We start from the raw sequence: 19,194 nt of genomic DNA, 5'->3' as shown, positions 1-19,194 counted from the left end.
GCGAAGGAATGAGGTTGAAGTGGAAGATGAGGAGGTGATGGATGAAGAGATCGAGATGGAAGTACCGGGTAAAGTGCAGAACACCGCACTAGTTGCGCCCCAGTAGAAAAGAAGCCGGTTGAAGTCCGGCCATCACCTTTGATTGATCACTCTCGCATCGCGTATCCCGCTCGCGCAAAACATCAGAAATACACACGGGAGTATGGCCTTTTTCTTGATATGTTTCGACAGTTGAAGATTAACCTCCTGTTCATTGAAGCCCTCTAACACATGCTGAAAAACGCGAAGTTCTTGAAAGACCTGTTGAAGAGGAAAGATAGGTTGGGGGAGGTGTCATCGATTCCCCTTATGGGAGATTGTTCGGCGGTAGTTTTGAACCGCGTGCCCGAGAAGTTATCAGATCCGGGAGTGTTTACGATTCCGTGTTTGTTTGGTAGTGATGCGATGAGCCATTCATTGGCAGATTTGGGTGCAAGTATAAATTTGATGTCGTATTCCTTGTACGAGAAGTTGGAGTCGGGCGAGCTTACACCGACTCGCATGTCCTTGTCGTTGGCCGATTGTAAGGTTAAGTATCCGCGAGGTATTATCGAGAATTTGTTAGTGAAGGTGGATAAGTTTGTGTTCCCAGTTGATTTTGTGGTGCTTGACATGGAGGCCGACGAGAAGGTCCCCATTATTCTTGGTCGTCATTTCTTACAAACCGCTAAGGCGATTATTGATGTGTATGATGGGAAGATCACGCTTCGGGTTGGCGATGAGAATGTTACTTATGATGTCGCGAGGTTGATGAAGAATCAGAGTGATCAAGATGATTTCAGTGGTCCATGCCACTCAGTTTATTTTATTAACTCTTTTATTGCAGGTGTGGATAGCTGTTTTGACTATATTTGTGGTGCGGATCTCGTGGGAAGTAATGGTTTGGTAGATTGTGATGATTTGGGGGAGGATGAGTCGTGTGAGAACGATTCGGTTTGTGATGAGTTGGCTGAGATTTCGGGTTTGCCCGAGATGATAGAGGTGAATGAGATTAGTTGTGAGAGTGAGGCGGGTTCCGAGGAGAAACCCGCTCCATTGGAGTTGAAAGTACTCCCGTCACACTTGGAGTATGCGTATCTTGATGAGGGCTCAAACTTGCCTGTTATTGTGTCATCCAAGCTGACGGAAGAACAAAAGACGAAGCTAATTGACGTGTTGAAGTTATATAAAGGGGCGATTGCATGGAGATTGTCCGATATTCAAGGTATTAGCCCCGCTTATTACGCGCACCGGATTTTATTGGAGGATGAGTACAAACCGGTGGTGCAACTGCAAAGGCGTCTCAATCCGAATATGCAGGAGGTGGTGAAGAAGGAGGTATTTAAGTTGATGGATGCCGGGATGATCTACCCGATTTCCGACTCTCCATGGGTGAGCCTGACCCAAGTTGTTCCGAAGAAATGAGGCATGACTGTGGTGACGAATGAGAAGATTAAGCTTATCCCTTCGCGTACGGTTACCGGTTGGCGTGTGTGTATTGATTATCGGCGATTGAATAATGCCACCCGGAATAACCACTTCCCGTTTCCGTTTATTGATCAGATGTTGGAGCATTTGGCAGGTCAGCAGTTTTATTGTTTTCTTGACGGTTTTTGGGGTTATTTTTAGATTCCCATTGCACCGGAAGACCAAGAGAAGACAACTTTTACATCTCCGTATGGCACGTTTGCATACCGTCGTATGCCATTTGGACTGTGTAACGCTCCGGCTACCTTTCAGCGTTGTATGGTGGCCATCTTTCAGGAAATGATAGAGACGTCCATGGAGGTGTTTATGGACGATTTTTCGGTTTACGGTAATTCTTTCGATCGGTGTTTGGCTAATCTTGAGAAGATGTTGAAGAGGTGTATCGAAACGAAGTTGATGCTGAATTGGGAAAAATGCCATTTTATGGGGACGGAAGGGATCATGTTGGGTCATAAGATCTCGAGAGATGGTATTGAGGGGATCGGGCCAAGATTAATACTATAAGTAGACTTCCTCCACCGACGAATGTGAAGGCGATTAGGAGTTTTTTGGGCCATGCGGGGTTTTATCGGCGGTTTATCAAAGACTTTTCAAAAATTACTCGCCCGATGACCCGACTCCTCGAGAAGGACGTACCGTTTGTTTTTGATGATGAATGTGTGAAGGCATTCACGTTTTTAAAAGAGAAGCTTGTAAGTGCTCCCATTCTTTGTTCTCCCGATTTGAGCTTGCCGTTTGAGCACATGTGTGATGCTAGTGACTATGCGGTTGGAGCGGTTTTGGGGCAAAGCCGAGATAAGCATTTTCACCTTATCTATTATGCAAGCAAGACGTTGAATGATGCACAAGAGACCTACACCACCACCGAGAAGGAGCTTTTAGCCGTTGTTTTCACATTTGACAAGTTCCGCTCGTATCTCGTACTTTCGAAGACCACCTTCTTTACCAATCATGCAGCTTTGCGTTTTCTCTTCCGCAAGAAAGACGCAAAGCCTCGTCTTATACGGTGGATTCTGCTACTTTCCGAGTTTGACATCGAGATTAATGATAATAGGGGTGCGGAAAACGCAGCGGCTGATCATTTATCCCATTTAGAGGACCCGAGGAGAGAAGAGTTGCGTGAGGAGGAGATTGGTGATACATTCCCTCACGAGTCGATCGATTTTGTTGTGGCTGAAAAGCAAGGTATGCCATGGTTCATTGATTTTGCTAATTATTTGGCTAATGGTTTTGTTTTGGAGGGTATGACTACGCAACAAAAGAGGAAGTTTTTCCGGGATGTTAATCGATATGTGTGGGATGACCCATTCTTGTTTAAAATTTGTGGTGATCGGATTTTGAGGAGATGTGTGACGAAAGAGGAAGGTTGGGATATTCTCAAGCATGTTCATGAAGGATTGACTAGAGGTCATCATGGTGCGCATGCTACCGCACAGAAGGTGTTTTTGACAGTGGGTTATATTGGCCAACGGTTGTGAAAGATGCTGATGAGTTTATGAAGCTTTGTGATGCGTGCCAAAGAATAGGTAATATTTCTTCCAAGAATGAGATGCCTCAAAACCCCATTCAAATTCTTGAAATCTTTGATGTTTGGGGCATCGACTTCATGGGACCGTTTCCCACGTCGAATGGTAATTAATATATTTTGGTGGCGAGTGATTAATGTGTCGAAATGGGTGGAAGCCCAAGCGTTGGCAACGAATGATGCACGAGTTGTTGTGAGGTTTCTTAAGAAGTTGTTTACTCGTTTCGGTACTCCGAGAGCTATTATTAGTGATCGGGGCACCCATTTTTGTAATACCGTCATGGAGAAAGCATTAGCTCGTTATGGGGTTACTCATCGTACCTCTACTGCTTATCACCCTCAAACAAATGGTTAAGTCGAGAATGCAAATCGAGGGGTGAAGAGGATTTTAGAGAAGACGGTTGGGGCAAGTCGGAAAGATTGGTCAGAGAAGTTAGATGATGCATTGTGGGCATTCTGGACCGCGTACAAGACCCCGTTAGGTACTACGCCATTTATGCTTGTTTACAGTAAGTCTTGTCATCTTCTGATTGAGTTGGAACATCGTACGTACTGGGCGTTGAAGACGGTGAATGTCGATCTTACCGCGGCCGCGAGAAAAAGGTACTTTCAGATTCATGAGTTAGAAGAGCTTCGGGATGCGGCATATTCTCGATCATTGAACATCAAAGAGAAGACGAAAGCTCTACATGATCAACGTTTGAAAGGCGGCAAAGAGTTCAAGAAAGGCGACAAGGTATTATTATTTAACTCTCGTTTGAAATGTTTTTGCAAGAAAGTTGAGATCCTAGTGGACGGGACCGTACTTGGTGAAAGAAGTGTTTCCATATGGAGTGGTGGAGTTGGAGAATCCGGATAATGGAACATCTTGGAAGGTGAACGGTCATTGCTTAAAGCACTATCTTGGAGGACCGGAGGAATCAATCGAGATGGAGGAAACTCCACTCGATCCATCGCACTGAATTGTCACACGAGGTTCTTGAGTGAAAACTCAAGTGTAGAGTTTGTGCATTTCTTTCCTATTTTTTATTTCTATTTTATTTTTATTTATTCTTTGAGTCACTAACGTAGTTTTTATTTGTTTTTAAGTTTTGAAGGAAGATAGCGAGAAGATCCCCTTGAAATCTAATGAAAAATTCAAGTGTGGGGATGGAGCAGCAGGAGCCGTATACTTTTATAATTATTTATTTGCTGCTTCTATTCTTGTTTATTGGTTGGGTTGGTTGGTTTGGTTACATACTTTGAATGACTAATATCTATCAAGTTGATAAGATGAATGTTTAGATATTGTTTGTATTGTTGCCGCTTCCGGCTCATGTACGAGAGAAAGGAGATACTGGTTGTTGAGCATGTTCGGAGTTAGATGGCATTTATTGAAGAAGACTTTAGCATCATATTTCAGTCTTCCATATTACCAGCTAAGTCTTTTCCTTTTTCTTTGTTTTTGTGTTTTTAGTTTTTATTTTTTTTAGCTTTTTTTTGTTCTTATTTATTTTTGTATTTTTTGGTTTTTTTTGTTTTTAAAATTTTTGAGTCGTGTTTCCGTCCCTGCATTGAGGACAATGCAAATTTTAAGTGTGGGGATAGGAATACATGTCTTTAACTTGTTTTGTCATATTAAAAAAAATTGAAAAATGTCCCTTGATTTTGTTTCTTTTTGCATATAAATGGGAGATGAGAATACTTATCGGGAATCAGTTTTTTCAAACTACTAATAATAAGATATAATTAAAGAACACGCACTTAACTTGGGATGTGTCGGTAGGCTCAGCCTTGAGAATGAAAGGGTAGTTTGATAGTTGGTTTTTAAACGAGATCATATGATTTTTAGTGGGATAGATGCTAAATCTGTATAAAATACGAGATGAAAGGTCGGGCCATACTCAAGCCTCATTTTTAGTTTGATTGTAGAAAATTATGAATTTTATAGAAATCTGAATACGCTATCATACGATCTTGGGTAGGTTTAAACGTTAAAGTATACCGTGTAGCTTGTGATATAAACTTAAATCTTGCACTTCTAGTTTTAGTGGTTAACACTTCATAGGCGTATGGTTTTATAGCCTTAAATCCTGTATTGATGGGATGCCTCGGGTTCGGAGACCACGAGTCGTTTTACGATTGTTCATCTGGGTATCTTCGGATATTTAAATAAATAAAAGCTTTTAAGCATAAACCCGCAGTTTACTACAATCATTACACTCACTTACATCAATTACAATGAAGTAAAATCTTGATGATTCAGTGATCATCCTGCTGTTAGTCATACGTGGTCCTCTTACTTGCATCCCATACCATTAAGAACAGGATCAACTAGAGACACGACGTATGTAAACCGACATATGGAAACTTGTAAAATCACGTGTGGTAATGGGTCCGAGGTATTGCTTGATAACGGGGGTATGTCATGTAGTGGGGAACACTAGCTAGTTAGTTGAATAATTGAACCTTAATCGTATCTAATGGCTGCTTGGTATACTTTGATGTTTAAATTTAGGTGGATAAACAATATCCTTGATCGTCTTAGCTATTCATGAAAAATGTGCAACAATGTTTTAGTATGCTATTATGAGGTTTAAGTCAAGTTGGGGTGGTTTGATCCGGTAAAATCTAAAATAAAGCGGGTCTTGACTGTGGGTTCCACTAGATTATATACAAAATAATAATAATAATAATAATAATAATAATAATAATAATAATAATAATAATAATAATAATAGTTGGATCTTACTTGTTTCGGTAAAGACAAAGGCATGGGTTTAAGTGGACAACAATATCGGTAATTGCAGTTTTTGCGTTGTTCTAAATTTTAAGATAAACTATATGTTTTTAAAACCGCATTTCTCCAATTCTGATCCCATTGCAACAAAACTTTTTCAGGGACGAAAAAAGGTTCAAGTGTGGGGATATTTGATATGGGCTAAATTATATATAAATATTATAAGCATTTCCTACACTTTTGAGTAGTTTTAAGATGGTTTTTATTAAGTATTACTCTTAATTAGTTTATGTTTATATTTTAATAATCAACAGTGGAAACAAGTTAAAAGTAATTGAGTTAGTTTGTAAAATAATGATAAGTTGATGACCATAGTGACACGAAAATAATATTATAACAAATGTGTCATAATTTATATAAATACACGTTCGTTTAATACTTGAGTTTTAGTAGAAGAGAAAATGATGGTTTCATGTTTTATATAAATATGTTAATTGGAAAATTTAATTGAAATTAAAGAAAAAATAAAAAAAACGTGGACTCCACTCATTAATATGTTGAGGTTTAAATATTCATAGCCACTTTGAATTAATTAATCTGAATGCAGCCTATTATATGTAGGCTTTAGAATACACCAATGCATGGGCCAATTAAATGAAACCGACATTTGAATGTCGGTTTGGAAGGAAGGGAATTATAAATAGGGAATGAAGGTTAGACGAAAAAAAGGAGGCAGAAGTTAGGAGTTCGACATCAGGTTTTTGAGAAGAGACCAGGCTACAGTAAGGAGAGAAAGAAGAGTGAAGCAAGCCTTTGGTCCGAGCAAAAAGCGTTTGGGTTCAACACCGACTCATCCAAGAATCATTATTATTCGGTTTGAATTTATTGTTTGAACCTATTTATTATCTTTTGGTCTTGAGTATGGTTGTTGGCTAAACCCTTAGACCGCCTAGGCTTATGATAAACCTACTTTGATGTTTTGATTTGACTTAGGATTATTTATTGTTAAGTTTTTTATGGTTTAGTAAAAGATTTATCTATAATTAGTTGATGCGTATGGATGCTTAGGATTGTTTGATGAGTTTTATTCCATAGTTTTCCTTGATTATTGTTTGTCATATGATATGATTGATATTAGGTCAATTACTTCATGTTTTTGATTATTTTATGATTGATGTCATGATATAGTCATAGGAATAATATTGTTAAATAAACCTAAGTGTGCTGCTAACCTAAAATCTGTAAAGTGTTAGGTTATTGATAAGTCTTTACTATTTAATCTTGCTAGATTTAGTTCTTCGTAAGGATTCCGTCTAGGGTTGGTTATTTATTATTGCTTATCAAATCAATTAAATATAGTAAATTGCCTTTGATTTCCGCACTGTTAGGTAGGATTTCGTATAAAGGAACTAAATTATAAATAATTGGGTGACCGTAAGGGAACTTGATTTTTAATACTGGTGTGCGTTAAAACTTGTTAGAAATCCATAGGTGTCTCTTGAGAAGGGTCAGGGGTCCTGTTCGGCTTTTCTTATAAGTGTCTATTTTTCTATCCCAGTCCATAACTAAACATTTTCCCGGGTTAATTCATTACTGAAATTTAGAGGATTCTAGCCTAGGTAGTTTTCTTATCATCATCTTATTCTCATAACAAACTTTGCTTTTGTTTAAATTACTTGTTTTCTTAATTAGTTTTTTAATTATAGTATTAAATTTGTATTTTAAATAAAAAACTCCCCAAATAAATATAATTAATAAGTCGTGTTTTGTAGTCGAGTCTAATTAGCTAATAAACGTAATTTAGAGAGTCTCATGGGTTCGATATCCGGACTTACTTAGCTTTACTAGAGTCGATCGGTTCACTTGCCGGTTAGTAGTTTAGTCGAGTTTTAGAGAGTCTAGAGTATTACTTAGTGTTTATTTTTAGTTAATTTAGTTAATAATTATTAAACTACTTTTAGCACATCACCAACCTATCAAGCCCTTAATCGTACTTAACAATTAGTTTCAAGTTATATCAATAAACCTATTGGTCTCACACCTAAATATTTACATATTCACTTACCCCCATCTCAAGCATAATCAAGGAAATTTAAACCGGGTTGAAGCAGACTGGTTTAACCTATCAGTGTAAGCTAAGAACCATTTAATGGTATGAAGAATCTGCACTTAGGTGGAATTTAGAAAGATGAATGGTCATATGAAGGTCGTACGAGTATGTCCTAAGTATTATTGGATTTTGTCCTATGTATTCGCTAAAAAATTATTTATTGACTAAACTTTAAGCCTATATTGTACTCTCAGAGTCACCATCCCCAAGGTAACTGTAACATCCCAGACTTTCCGTCTTTGTATTCGTTTACATTTAACCAGATTCGGGAACGTTATTCGGATCTTTATTAATAATAAAATCAAACATTTATAAGTATTCATTGATGCATTTTCATTTCCTACCCTTTATGTTATTCAAATTAGTCATTTCTTGCTTAAACAACTCTTAAAACATAAAAAATTAACACTCTAACAAGTTCAAGGACCAAAACTACCAAACCATACAACTTTCCCCCCTAGGCACGCCGCACCGCGCAGCCAAGGAGGGTGAAGTTGGTCGCGTGGCGCGGTCACATGTCTGCACAGATCATTTCGTTTATTTTGTTTCCTAGTTCATTTTTGGTGCTAAACCAATTATTTTTGGGCCGAACCACATGATTTAAGCCCCAAGAAAACTGATTTAGACTAGGTACTTGTCTATATACATTACCCCTTCCTCAAGCACGAATTTTGATGATTATACAGTTGATTTGATTATTAAAACAATATTCGATTTCTTAATCGAGCATATTAACTAAAATAGACTCATGCTTGCATATCCTATATAAACAAAGCATAAATCATCTACCACAATCTTCCCTAAACCCTAATTAATATATCCCAGCCATCACCTACCTCATACCCTCACATTCTTCTTCGTTTTTGCCATATTACTCGAAGATACAAGCTTTGGTGTTTAACTTTGCCATAATATCAACATTTGGCATCAGTTTTCGAATGATTCATACACATTCCGGGAAAGTTGTTTGCTGTAAATCATCTATCATTATCCCTTAGTCAATAAACCTTAGTCAATTTCTAAGATTGAGGGGTATTGATGGGTTAATTCGATTCAAACCCGTTTAAGGGCATATCGGTCAGTAACTTTGACCAATCGATTTCTCATGCTTTTGGTCGGAACAAACTTTCGGTCTAGAAGACTTTTATTTTAATTTTCGATATTTTAAGGCTTCTGACCAAAACCGACTTCCGACTCGCTGTTCGGATTCTGGTCAGTACCAGCTTGCTTAAACGTTTAATTTCTCATAACTGGAGTTCTAGACATCCGTTTGGAACGATTCCAGTGGCAATGTTTTCAGTTGTACTCATAGTTATTTGTCTCAAAGTTTCAGGTCTATTTGATGTACTTCATTCGCCGCGTTAGAGGACGATTCGTTTATTTATTCATCGTTTATTCTTATTCTTATTCACTCGCCTACGCAATAAGGTGAGATTTATCATCCCCTCTATTTTACTGTTTTCAAACGTTTTGCGGACATATGCGTACTAGTACTAATATTAGCTTTTACCTTTATATTACGTATCTACACAAAACTAGCAAACGAATGATTGTGTGTGTTCGATCAAACGTTATTTGTTACTTGCTTATGTGCTTATATTCTATCATATTCGGAGAGGTCCATCACATTCACATTATAGTATGATCATACAACTGTCTTAGTACCCATAGCCCGTGTTCGTGAGGCATGGTCAACCGACACATTAATTGCTTAAGGTTTGAATACCTCTCTTATTTCGTTTTGCTTATTTATATATATATTATTATATCATGAACACTGGTGATATTATCACTCAACCTAGTGTTGACAAATTCTATTCTATTTTTTATGCATATGCAGGTTTTTCAGTTGACTTGAAGTTTAAGGTGAAGAAAACTTAGAAGGACCATAGGAAATAAAAGAAGACTATCTATATTTCAATATTTTTTGGAATAATTTATTTGTTTGGATTTTTTTTTGCCATGTTTGAATATTTGTGCACCTTAATTTGAAATAATTATAGTTAATTTAATAGATATTGTCATATTCTTATTTATGATAGTACTTTTGAGCTGTGACAATAAGTTTGCGCCCCGGCATTTCCGCCTTAGGTTGGGGTGCGAAAGTAACGCATTAGCTCTCGGCCCGTCTAGTATGTGCCATTTGGCCTCTTTTTCCATTTTCTTTAGAATGCTTCTTTGGCATTTTTTCAATACATGACTTTTTTTTTGTTTTTTTTTCTTTTCGGACTAACTTCTCGGAAACACTTTCAAAACATACTTTTTTTTTTTTTTTACTTTTTTTTCTTTTTTTCTTTTTTTAGGTTGTGCACTTAGGCATCTTTGCCATATTATAAAGCTATTTTTTAAGCTCGTATAAAAAGTGGACTTTGAGGGGAGCCACCACTCGTTATTTACTTTCATAAAACAGAGTTGTGTGCTAATTTAAGTGCATTTAATTCTCGCTACCTCAAGGTAGTCAACTGACGGTAATACTCCCAGTGTCTTATTGAAATTTGAGCTTCACTATCCCCTCGCCCCCTCAAGATGAGAACCCACATAGTTTATGATTATTAGGTATATTAATAATTATCAAGGGAAGCCTTTCAAAGCTAGTTGAGCCTACCGACTCATCTCAAGCTTAGTGCGTTATCTTTTATTTTATCTCATATATAATAGTAGTTTTAAAAGTTCAACCTTAAACACATATATCATTTTTCATTATTTGCAAAAGAATTTTCGGGACATTTTTCAAAAATTTTTTTTTTTGATTTTTTATTATTTTTTAATATTTTATATATATATTTTTTTTATTTTTCTTTTAAATCAAAATGTCAGTTGCCCATCCCCATACTTAAACTTCACATTGTCCTCAACGTGAGACAAGGAAAAGACACAAAGAAAGTAGAAAGACAAATAAAGTGAAATAGACTCCCCTAGTAAATGGCAATGGTAGTGTGTCGTGAGTCGTGTTACATGCCCTCCAATTTGAACGCAATCAGTAACATATGTTCAAATAACTGAATCTCTCATGAACGAAAACGGCACCCGAAGCAAGTGGCATCTCCACAATTGTTTAAAACCATAGCTCATTAATTGTCAAATAAGAAACCCTGGAACAACCTGCAAGCACTAGAAGAAACACCCGGCAAATCAAAAAGGTAAAACAAAATAAAAAAATATATAAATAAAAGGAAAGATAATATTGGGTTGCCTCCCAAGAATCTTTAAGTTTACAGAAGAGTCTTCAGTCGGACTTGCTCCTAAAACCCAAATCAAGAGGCTTCTTCTTGATCGTCTTCCCATCAGTGCTCCTCAACACTCTTCTTTTATAATTAGTTGGGAAAGAACTAAGTGTCAAACTCACGTGATCCCAAAAATATAAATTCAAATCAACCCACAAACTCTTGAATTTCTTGGGACCTAACTGTATGATATTCATGTAATCCAAGAAGTGGTTGACCCTACATAATAATTAGGTGGAGTGAGGCGGGTATCACAAACTTATTAGCATACTATGATCCCTGAGCCTTGGTATCTTTTCTCTTAATCTTGAAGCTAATTTTCTAAGCATCAACATGTCACGAATGGAGATTGAGTACGGTTCATGTGTTGGTTTTTCCATCTGAAGGTGTAATTTCATAGTAACCGAGTCACTTACATCCTCCTGGCTCTCCTTACAAGGCTCCTTCTTGATCCCCCACACTTGGCTCGTTATACAGTAAGTCTTCAAGACACTTTAAATCACCAAGTGGGTCACACTCTTCTTCTTCTTCACAACACGGAGTGGGAAATTCTAATAGCTCGTCACCCAATTCTAGCTCCCATGAAGGGATGTACTCCTCCTTTGTGACGTTCTCCATCAACTCATCGTCCCCTTCATTATCAACCGCAAATTCTTTAGGTAAATCCACTGCCTCTATCTCCTCATCACTCTTAATATCATCATTAATGGGTTCTAATTTATAGCTCCAAAACGTGGGATACCGATAGTTTGAGTCAACATGGCCAACACTCTGCCGGAATGGAGGTGGGACTTGATCGTCCATTATAGACTCTGGTTTCGGGGTTTGTTCTGACTCAAATACAATTTGCTGTGCACTATTTGATATATAATCCCCCATCTCGATTTTTAGTCAAATAATCGCTAATTACATTGCAGTCTGCATTAAATTTTCTGACTACTTCATCGAGTTCTTTTTTCTATTTCTCAATTCTAATTCTACTTTGCTCCGGATCCCAACGATCACAACTATCTAAATTATATTGATATCGATCCATTGTGATTCTTTGGCCTTCGGGCATAGACTTTAGTGATGTGCATTGAGGTTCTTCTTTCTCAAAGCTTCGTTGTGGTGTGAAATCCTCAAATATATTCTCATCCTCTTCATAAATGACTTTATGCACATTGTAGGATGAACTCTTCCTATGATAGATAGCGCGTATGTCATGCAACTTTCTTTCCAGTGCCTCTATTAAGTGGAGTCTTTCTCGTTTTTCATCTGCAACAATTCTCTTTTCCAACCTTCGAGCTAGCATAGCATTTTGTTCTTTAAGCAGCTCAGTCACGAGCTGTTTCTCTTGAACCTTTTGTTCTTCTTTCTCGATGCTCCACTCTTCATTCTCGATGCATTAACTCATTTTCTGATTCGGTGATTGACATTGAGGCTCATACGCTTGCGAGTGAGGTCGATGATCTGCATACCCGTATTTGTGACCCCTTGTGAATAATAACAATCATGTGACCAATGGGGTCTACCACATATCTCATACATAACATCCCTAAAACGACCTTGATGACTATAATTGTATCCATACTGATGGTTCCTGTAATAATGCTCCATAATAATCACTACAATCGACGCTTAACAAAACGGATCACGTGCACCAGATATACATAAATAATGATAAAAAAAATATATTTACAAAAGTTACTATTCACACTAAAAAGACTTCGTAACACTTACTAGACGTAGAGAATTAGACATACGAATAAAAGACACATTATACTAATCATAAAATAAAAAAAGACAACTCACAAGAGACACCATAAATCAAGAGACAATTACTTTCAATCAAAGCAAGTTTCACTATCACCCAAGTGTCCCCGAAAACGGTGCCAAAAACTTGATGTGCACAACGTAGTCTTAGGATTTTTACTGAAAAACCGAACTAGACACACCTAGTAATAAAAGCCTAGAAAAACCTATACCAGACCACTAACAACTGGCAAGTGTACCTATCGGGTGTAGTATAACTATGGGAAGTCTGGGAATATCGAACCCTACACACACTATTGAATAACAAAACTAGTACTAAAAGCTAATTAAATAATAATTTAAGAGAATTGATTATATTTATTTTAAACTAACTATTACTTAACCTAATTAATTAAGTTGGACTAAATTAAACTAGAAAAGAAAATTACCGAACTTAAGGCTTAGACGAATACAAATACGAGGAAGGGTTACCTATGCAAGGAATTCAGATTGTGACAACATGGACATGTCGGTTACAAGACTTTGCTAAGGGAGCCAGGATTCTAATGATACAAAACCCTAGGAAACCTAATGGATCCCTTATCACTCTCCGGGTGTCACCTAAGAGGAAACCCTAAGGGTCGTTTAAATTCACCAGCTTATTCGTTCACTTGTTAGTTCACCAAATTTGACTAATTACCCCAAAAGATAGACTACCCGTTGGTTATAATATCTCTATACACCTAATTGCAAGGATGGTCTAATAACAGTATTAAGGAAATGGGTAAGCAGTGAAACTTGGCAACCCAAGGTAAACCTCCTGTCAGAGCGTAAAACCTAAAACCCTAACAATAGAGATAAACCCGACTACTTATCACTCGTTGGATATCTAAGTAGGTTTGAACACACACCTCTAATCAAATTCTATGAAATAGTTTCTATGGTAAACGAGCTCTATAAACCATAAACGGGTCATAGACACACTAGTAAACAATCTAACATGCACCTATATTAAAAGACATTCAACCAGATAGCATGTGAAACAAACAATTAAACATTCAACCAACAGTATGCACACAATATAACATCCAACAAATTGAAACAAACTTTTAATTAATCAAAATCCTGAAGCAAAACCTAAAAATCCCGATTAAGTGCAAAACAATCAACAATCCTTCATCACAAGCCGAACTAACTAAAGGTTTAACCAAGAAACATGTTTATCAAGTGCAAACTAAACAAATCAATAGCAAACATGACAAAGAAACACGAGACAATGTAATTATGAAACGCAAAACCAAACCCGGGACTCGCTTATGATTTAGTGTTTTTTGTCTGTAAGACCCCGAATCCCGGAATCCTATAGTTGGTATTCATACAAAATACTTGCAAAATACTTAAACTCAAAAATAGTTCATTTCGTTAAAACAACCAATTCAGAGTATAATTCAGCGGAAAACCATAATTAATAAAATAAGTTCCCAAAACCAATTTAAATATGTTTGATAAAACTTTTCAAACGAAATGTTTAATAATGAAATCTTCCATCCACGTATGCCCTTCACCGCCCAAGTAGCTTTTTGCACGTCCAAGCAATTAGGCATCCTCCTCCTAACATGAAACTCACACTAACATGCACACAAAGTCAGCTTGAGCTGAGTGAGTTCAAGTTTAATAAATAACATCAATAATAATAATCATAATAGTCATTCCAAAGGTTTTAAACTATGAAAGGGATACATCAGTTAGGCCATCATCTTTAATAAATAATCATCCTTATATCTATCTATATATACATACATATATATAAACATCTTTATAAGTGCATCTATATATATATATATATATATATATATATATATATATATATATATATAACATCCAAGTAATAACATCAGGGTCGAGCAAACGTACAACCCAAACACGTAACATCTCATCAACGTATGCAAACACGAAGTAGGCATACGCAACATCCGTAGTCGATAACGACTACTAACATCGCCAAATATTGGCCATACAATAATACATACATACATACTATAACATCCCAAGGCCTACCATATTACAAGCAAGCCTATATAAAATAGTTTAAACATTTCATCAAGCAAAATCGTTTAGGTGTGCATGCTATCCAAAAACTTAAAAAGAGTTAAAAAGGGGCATCATGAACTCACCTGACACAAGACACGTGTTCACCACGAGCTAGAGAATCCCTAAGTAATCCCAAAACTCAAACACCTGTCGGTTTACATTCAAACATTACTAACAACATCGAGATGACTTGTTTATCCTACGAGACGTTCTAACATGGTTCGAGTTACCTAAAGTCTCGACCTCATCAAACTCAATCACAACAGCCCCCGAGGCCTCACATTCACCAAAATGACCCTTAGGTACTCCCGGGAATAAAGAATTCCCAATTTGCCCCCGGAAGCACTAGGTGACACCAACACGCGTGTTTAAGAGTCGTTTAGGCCATTAACATCCAACTCAGCCCCGTGTGCACCCAATATGATAAAATCGCAGCCAACAAGTCCACACGACGCTACACTACTGCTTAGCCTTCAGTTCATCAAGTAAAAAGGTACCTGGGATAATATTATACTACTGCTTAGCTACATGATCATCACATACTATTCCAAAGGAATGAGAAATTATAACAGTGGGATAAAAGCAAAATAAGGAAAAGTACCTGAAACAACATCCGCATCATCCTTCGCCTCTTTCTTGGAGATGTTGAAGGCCCTCGCCCTGGTCTTCGGTTTATCTTCCACCTTCCCCCTCGAGGAAGTCCCCTGACCGGACCCCCCCCGCCTTATTGGTTGGACAGTTTGATGCCAAGTGACCGGCACCCTTACAGCGGAAACAAGTCAACGTCGGACATTTGAAATGGGGGTGTCCAACCTTATCACAACGAAAACAGGAGCCAAACCCACTCTTATATTCCCCCTTGTGCGGTTTCCCGCACTTCTTGCAATTACCCAACGCTGCATCCCTTTTAAAATCCGAATTCTCAGTCTTTACCCTCTTCTCAGCCGAATTAAAGTTGTTTCCCCTGGTCGTTTACCGTATGAATTTGAGTTCCAAGTCTTCCTAGTCTCGGTCGGCGGCAACTTCTCCCTCTGATCATACAATGTACCTGCTAGGGTAACCACCGAGTGAAAAGAGTTCATGTCGGTGGTCACCACACCCCTACGAATATCCACCGGAAGGCCCTTCACATTCTTCTTAATCCTCTTTGCCTCAGGAGTAACCAGATCGGGATATAAGCGAGCCATCTTATAAAACTTTGTAGTATATTCCCGATGCGTCATACTGCCCGCCTCCGAGGTCAAGAATTCATGTTCAGTCTTATCCAGTTCATGCGGAGGACAAAACTGATCAAGAACCAACTTGTTCAACTCATCCCACGTCATCCTCTTAATCGAACGATCACCCATAGCTTGCGCCAGATTATCCCACCAACACAATGCCTCGGAACGAAACGAGGCAGTAGCATAAGTCACCATGTCCTCCCCCTTGCACTTACTAACTCTCAGAACGGCCTCCATCTCCCTCACCCACTGATGTGCTGCCAACACATCTTTAGTACCATCGAAGAAGGAGGATCACATTTCTTAAAGTCACCGTACGAACAACCCCGGGTAGACACACTAATAGCACGAACCTCCTCTTCATCCTCACTCGGCACATAAACCTCTTCATCCTCGACTTGCGTCTCCTTTCCCTTCTTTTCCTTATCCGAGCCCTTTCCAACCAAAGACTCCTCCATGGCCTTAACGGCCTCAGCAACGATCTAGGGAATAGTGCGGTGGAGCACTTGGAAAACCTCGTCAGCAATTGCCGCGCGTATAGCAGGATCCACGACGGGGTTATCTCCCTCCTCATGAATCGGGGCTTCCTGCTTGGAAGTAGGAATCTCATTCTCGGTTTCAGCACGTGGCTTACGACCACGACCACGTACACTAGGACGGCCCTTCGAGTATTAACCATGACTTATCCCTACAAAGACAGAATTTTAACACGGTCAAGTACAAGTGGCATTTAGAACATGTAAGGTAAGGGTAAACTGCTAATGACGTTGATCAAGTGTAATTAGTCGTTTACTTTACCTGCCCGTCCTAATCACCCCCTGCACCTAACCACACTAGCCTTCTATCTAACAGTTAAACAGTTAATCACATACTGTACTCTTTAAATTCAAAGGAATGACTAAATAATTTAAAGTTGCCACTTGGCGTGCAACTACTCGCGGTGGGCATACTAGTCTCTTTTCTTACAGTTAAAGTCCAAGCATTCGGGGATGCTCGGATCCCTCGAACCATGGCTCTGATACCAACTTGTAAGACCCCGAATCCCGGGAATCCTATAGTTGGTATTCATACAAAATACTTGCAAAATACTTAAACTCAAAAATAGTTCATTTCGTTAAAACAACCAATTCAGAGTATAATTCAGCGGAAAACCATAATTAATAAAATAAGTTCCCAAAACCAATTTAAATATGTTTGATAAAACTTTTCAAACGAAATGTTTAATAATGAAATCTTCCATCCACGTATGCCCTTCACCGCCCAAGTAGCTTTGTGCACGTCCAAGCGATAAGGCATCCTCCTCCTAACCTGAAACTCACACTAACATGCACACAAAGTCAGCTTGAGCTGAGTGAGTTCAAGTTTAATAAATAACATCAATAATAATAATCATAATAGTTATTCCAAAGGTTTTAAACTATAAAAGGGATACATCAGTTAGGCCATCATCTTTAATAAATAATCATCCTTATATCTATATATATATACATACATATACATAAACATCTTTATAAGTGAATCCCTATATATATATAAATATATATATATAACATCCAAGTAATAACATCAGGGTGGAGCAAACGTAGAACCTAAACATGTAACATCTCATCAACGTATGCAAACATGAAGTAGGCATACGTAACATCCGTAGTCGATAACGACTACTAACATCGCCAAATATTTGCCATACAATAATACATACATACATACTATAACATCCCAAGGCCTACCATATTACAAGCAAGCCTATATAAAATACTTTAAACGTTTCATCAAGCAAAATCGTTTAGGTGTGCATGCTAGCGCAAAACTTAAAAAGAGTTAAAAAGGAGCATCATGAACTCACCTAACACAATACACGTTTTCACCATGAGCTAGAGAATCCCTAAGTAATCCCGAAACTCAAACACCTGTCGGCTTACATTCAAACATTACTAACGACATCGAGATGACTCGTTTATCCTAAGAGACGTTCTAACATGGTTCGAGTTACCTAAAGTCTCGACCTCATCAAACTCAATCACAACAGACCCCGAGGCCTCACATTCACCAAAACGACCCTTAGGTACTCTCGGGAATAAAGAATTCCCAATTTGCCCCCGGAAGCACTAGGTGACACCAACACGCGCATTTAAGAGTTGTTTAGGCTGTTAACATCCAACTCAGCCCCGTGTGGACCCAATATGATAAAATTGTAGCCAAAAGTTCCACACAACGCTACACGAGTCAAATGGGCCGGTAACTCGCAAGTGCAACGCACCAACTATTCAATAAACGCAATTGCGCGTTGTACCGACCCGTTGGAGTAACCGACAACCAATTCAGCCCCAAAACTTACAAAAAATGATTTTTCAACAACCCGTACATCAAACCAAGTTCCCCCGAGCTGAATTGGTCGTTAATCACTTCAACCCTCGCATTAAACGCATCAAACTACAATTCTAGTCAACTGAACATTAAAATTCAAACGACAACTAGTTGACCAATCTAACGAACACCAATGAACATGATTTTTAAGTATGTTATACTAGCCACACCAAGGAGGATTTTGATGCAAAAAACTCAATCAAAACAGTCCCGGAAATGCTCAATTGGACAGCCACCAGGTTAGCCTAAAACAAGCCATTAATCGATCAATACGCGTGCTATAACGACCAATTAAGGTGTAAAAGACTTGGGGAATCGTAAAAATAACCTTGAATTAGAGTTTTATGGCTTAACCTTGGCTGCACAGAAGAAAATCGCAAGGGGGGGGGGCTGGATGTAACGTCCGTAAATTTTCAATAAAAAGGTTTAACCTTGTAGTGTTGTGTTCACCTTCCGGGCTTGGCCCGGCATCCTTCCGAGGGCTCCTTGACCACCCTCGAAAATGTTTCTCACTTAAATTTCCACCTAAGTTGCTACACACTTCATACTGGAGGGACTAGAGTGTAAATTATTATTTTATATCATAAAACAAACAATCCTAACCCTAGCCCCCCCCACCTGCGATCGGCAGTAAGCAAGAGCCAAGCACCCCCGAGTTTTCTTTTTTGCAGCTGTGATTAGACCATAAAACTCCA

At 38.2% G+C, this 19,194-nt stretch overlaps 1 protein-coding gene across 1 annotated transcript; it reads left to right on the top strand.

The window, feature by feature from the left end:
- The first annotated feature begins 270 nt into the window (after nt 1–270).
- On the top strand, nt 271–3,993 carry LOC143589580 (uncharacterized). Its single transcript, XM_077070303.1, has 4 exons — nt 271–725; nt 876–1,229; nt 3,542–3,767; nt 3,823–3,993. The coding sequence occupies exons 1-4, from the start codon at nt 271–273 to the stop codon at nt 3,991–3,993; spliced, it is 1,206 nt and encodes a 401-aa protein (XP_076926418.1).
- The last annotated feature ends 15,201 nt before the right edge of the window (nt 3,994–19,194 follow it).

Source organism: Bidens hawaiensis, unplaced genomic scaffold (genome assembly GCF_021521415.1).
Source record: "Bidens hawaiensis isolate Kalapana, Puna unplaced genomic scaffold, B.hawaiensis_p1.1 tig00037631_1, whole genome shotgun sequence".
Taxonomy (NCBI): Eukaryota; Viridiplantae; Streptophyta; class Magnoliopsida; order Asterales; family Asteraceae; genus Bidens; species Bidens hawaiensis.
Note: the sequence above shows the minus strand (reverse complement) of the source record. Positions and strands in the feature narration are given on the sequence as shown.

Coding starts and splice junctions, on each gene's coding strand:
- LOC143589580 (XM_077070303.1), top strand. CDS start 271: ATGCTGAAAAACGCGAAGTTCTTGAAAGACCTGTTGAAGAGGAAAGAT. Junction 726..875: donor GCTAAGGCGATTATTGATGT/GTATGATGGGAA, acceptor AGGTGTGGATAG/CTGTTTTGACTATATTTGTG. Junction 1,230..3,541: donor GGGGCGATTGCATGGAGATT/GTCCGATATTCA, acceptor GCTTGTTTACAG/TAAGTCTTGTCATCTTCTGA.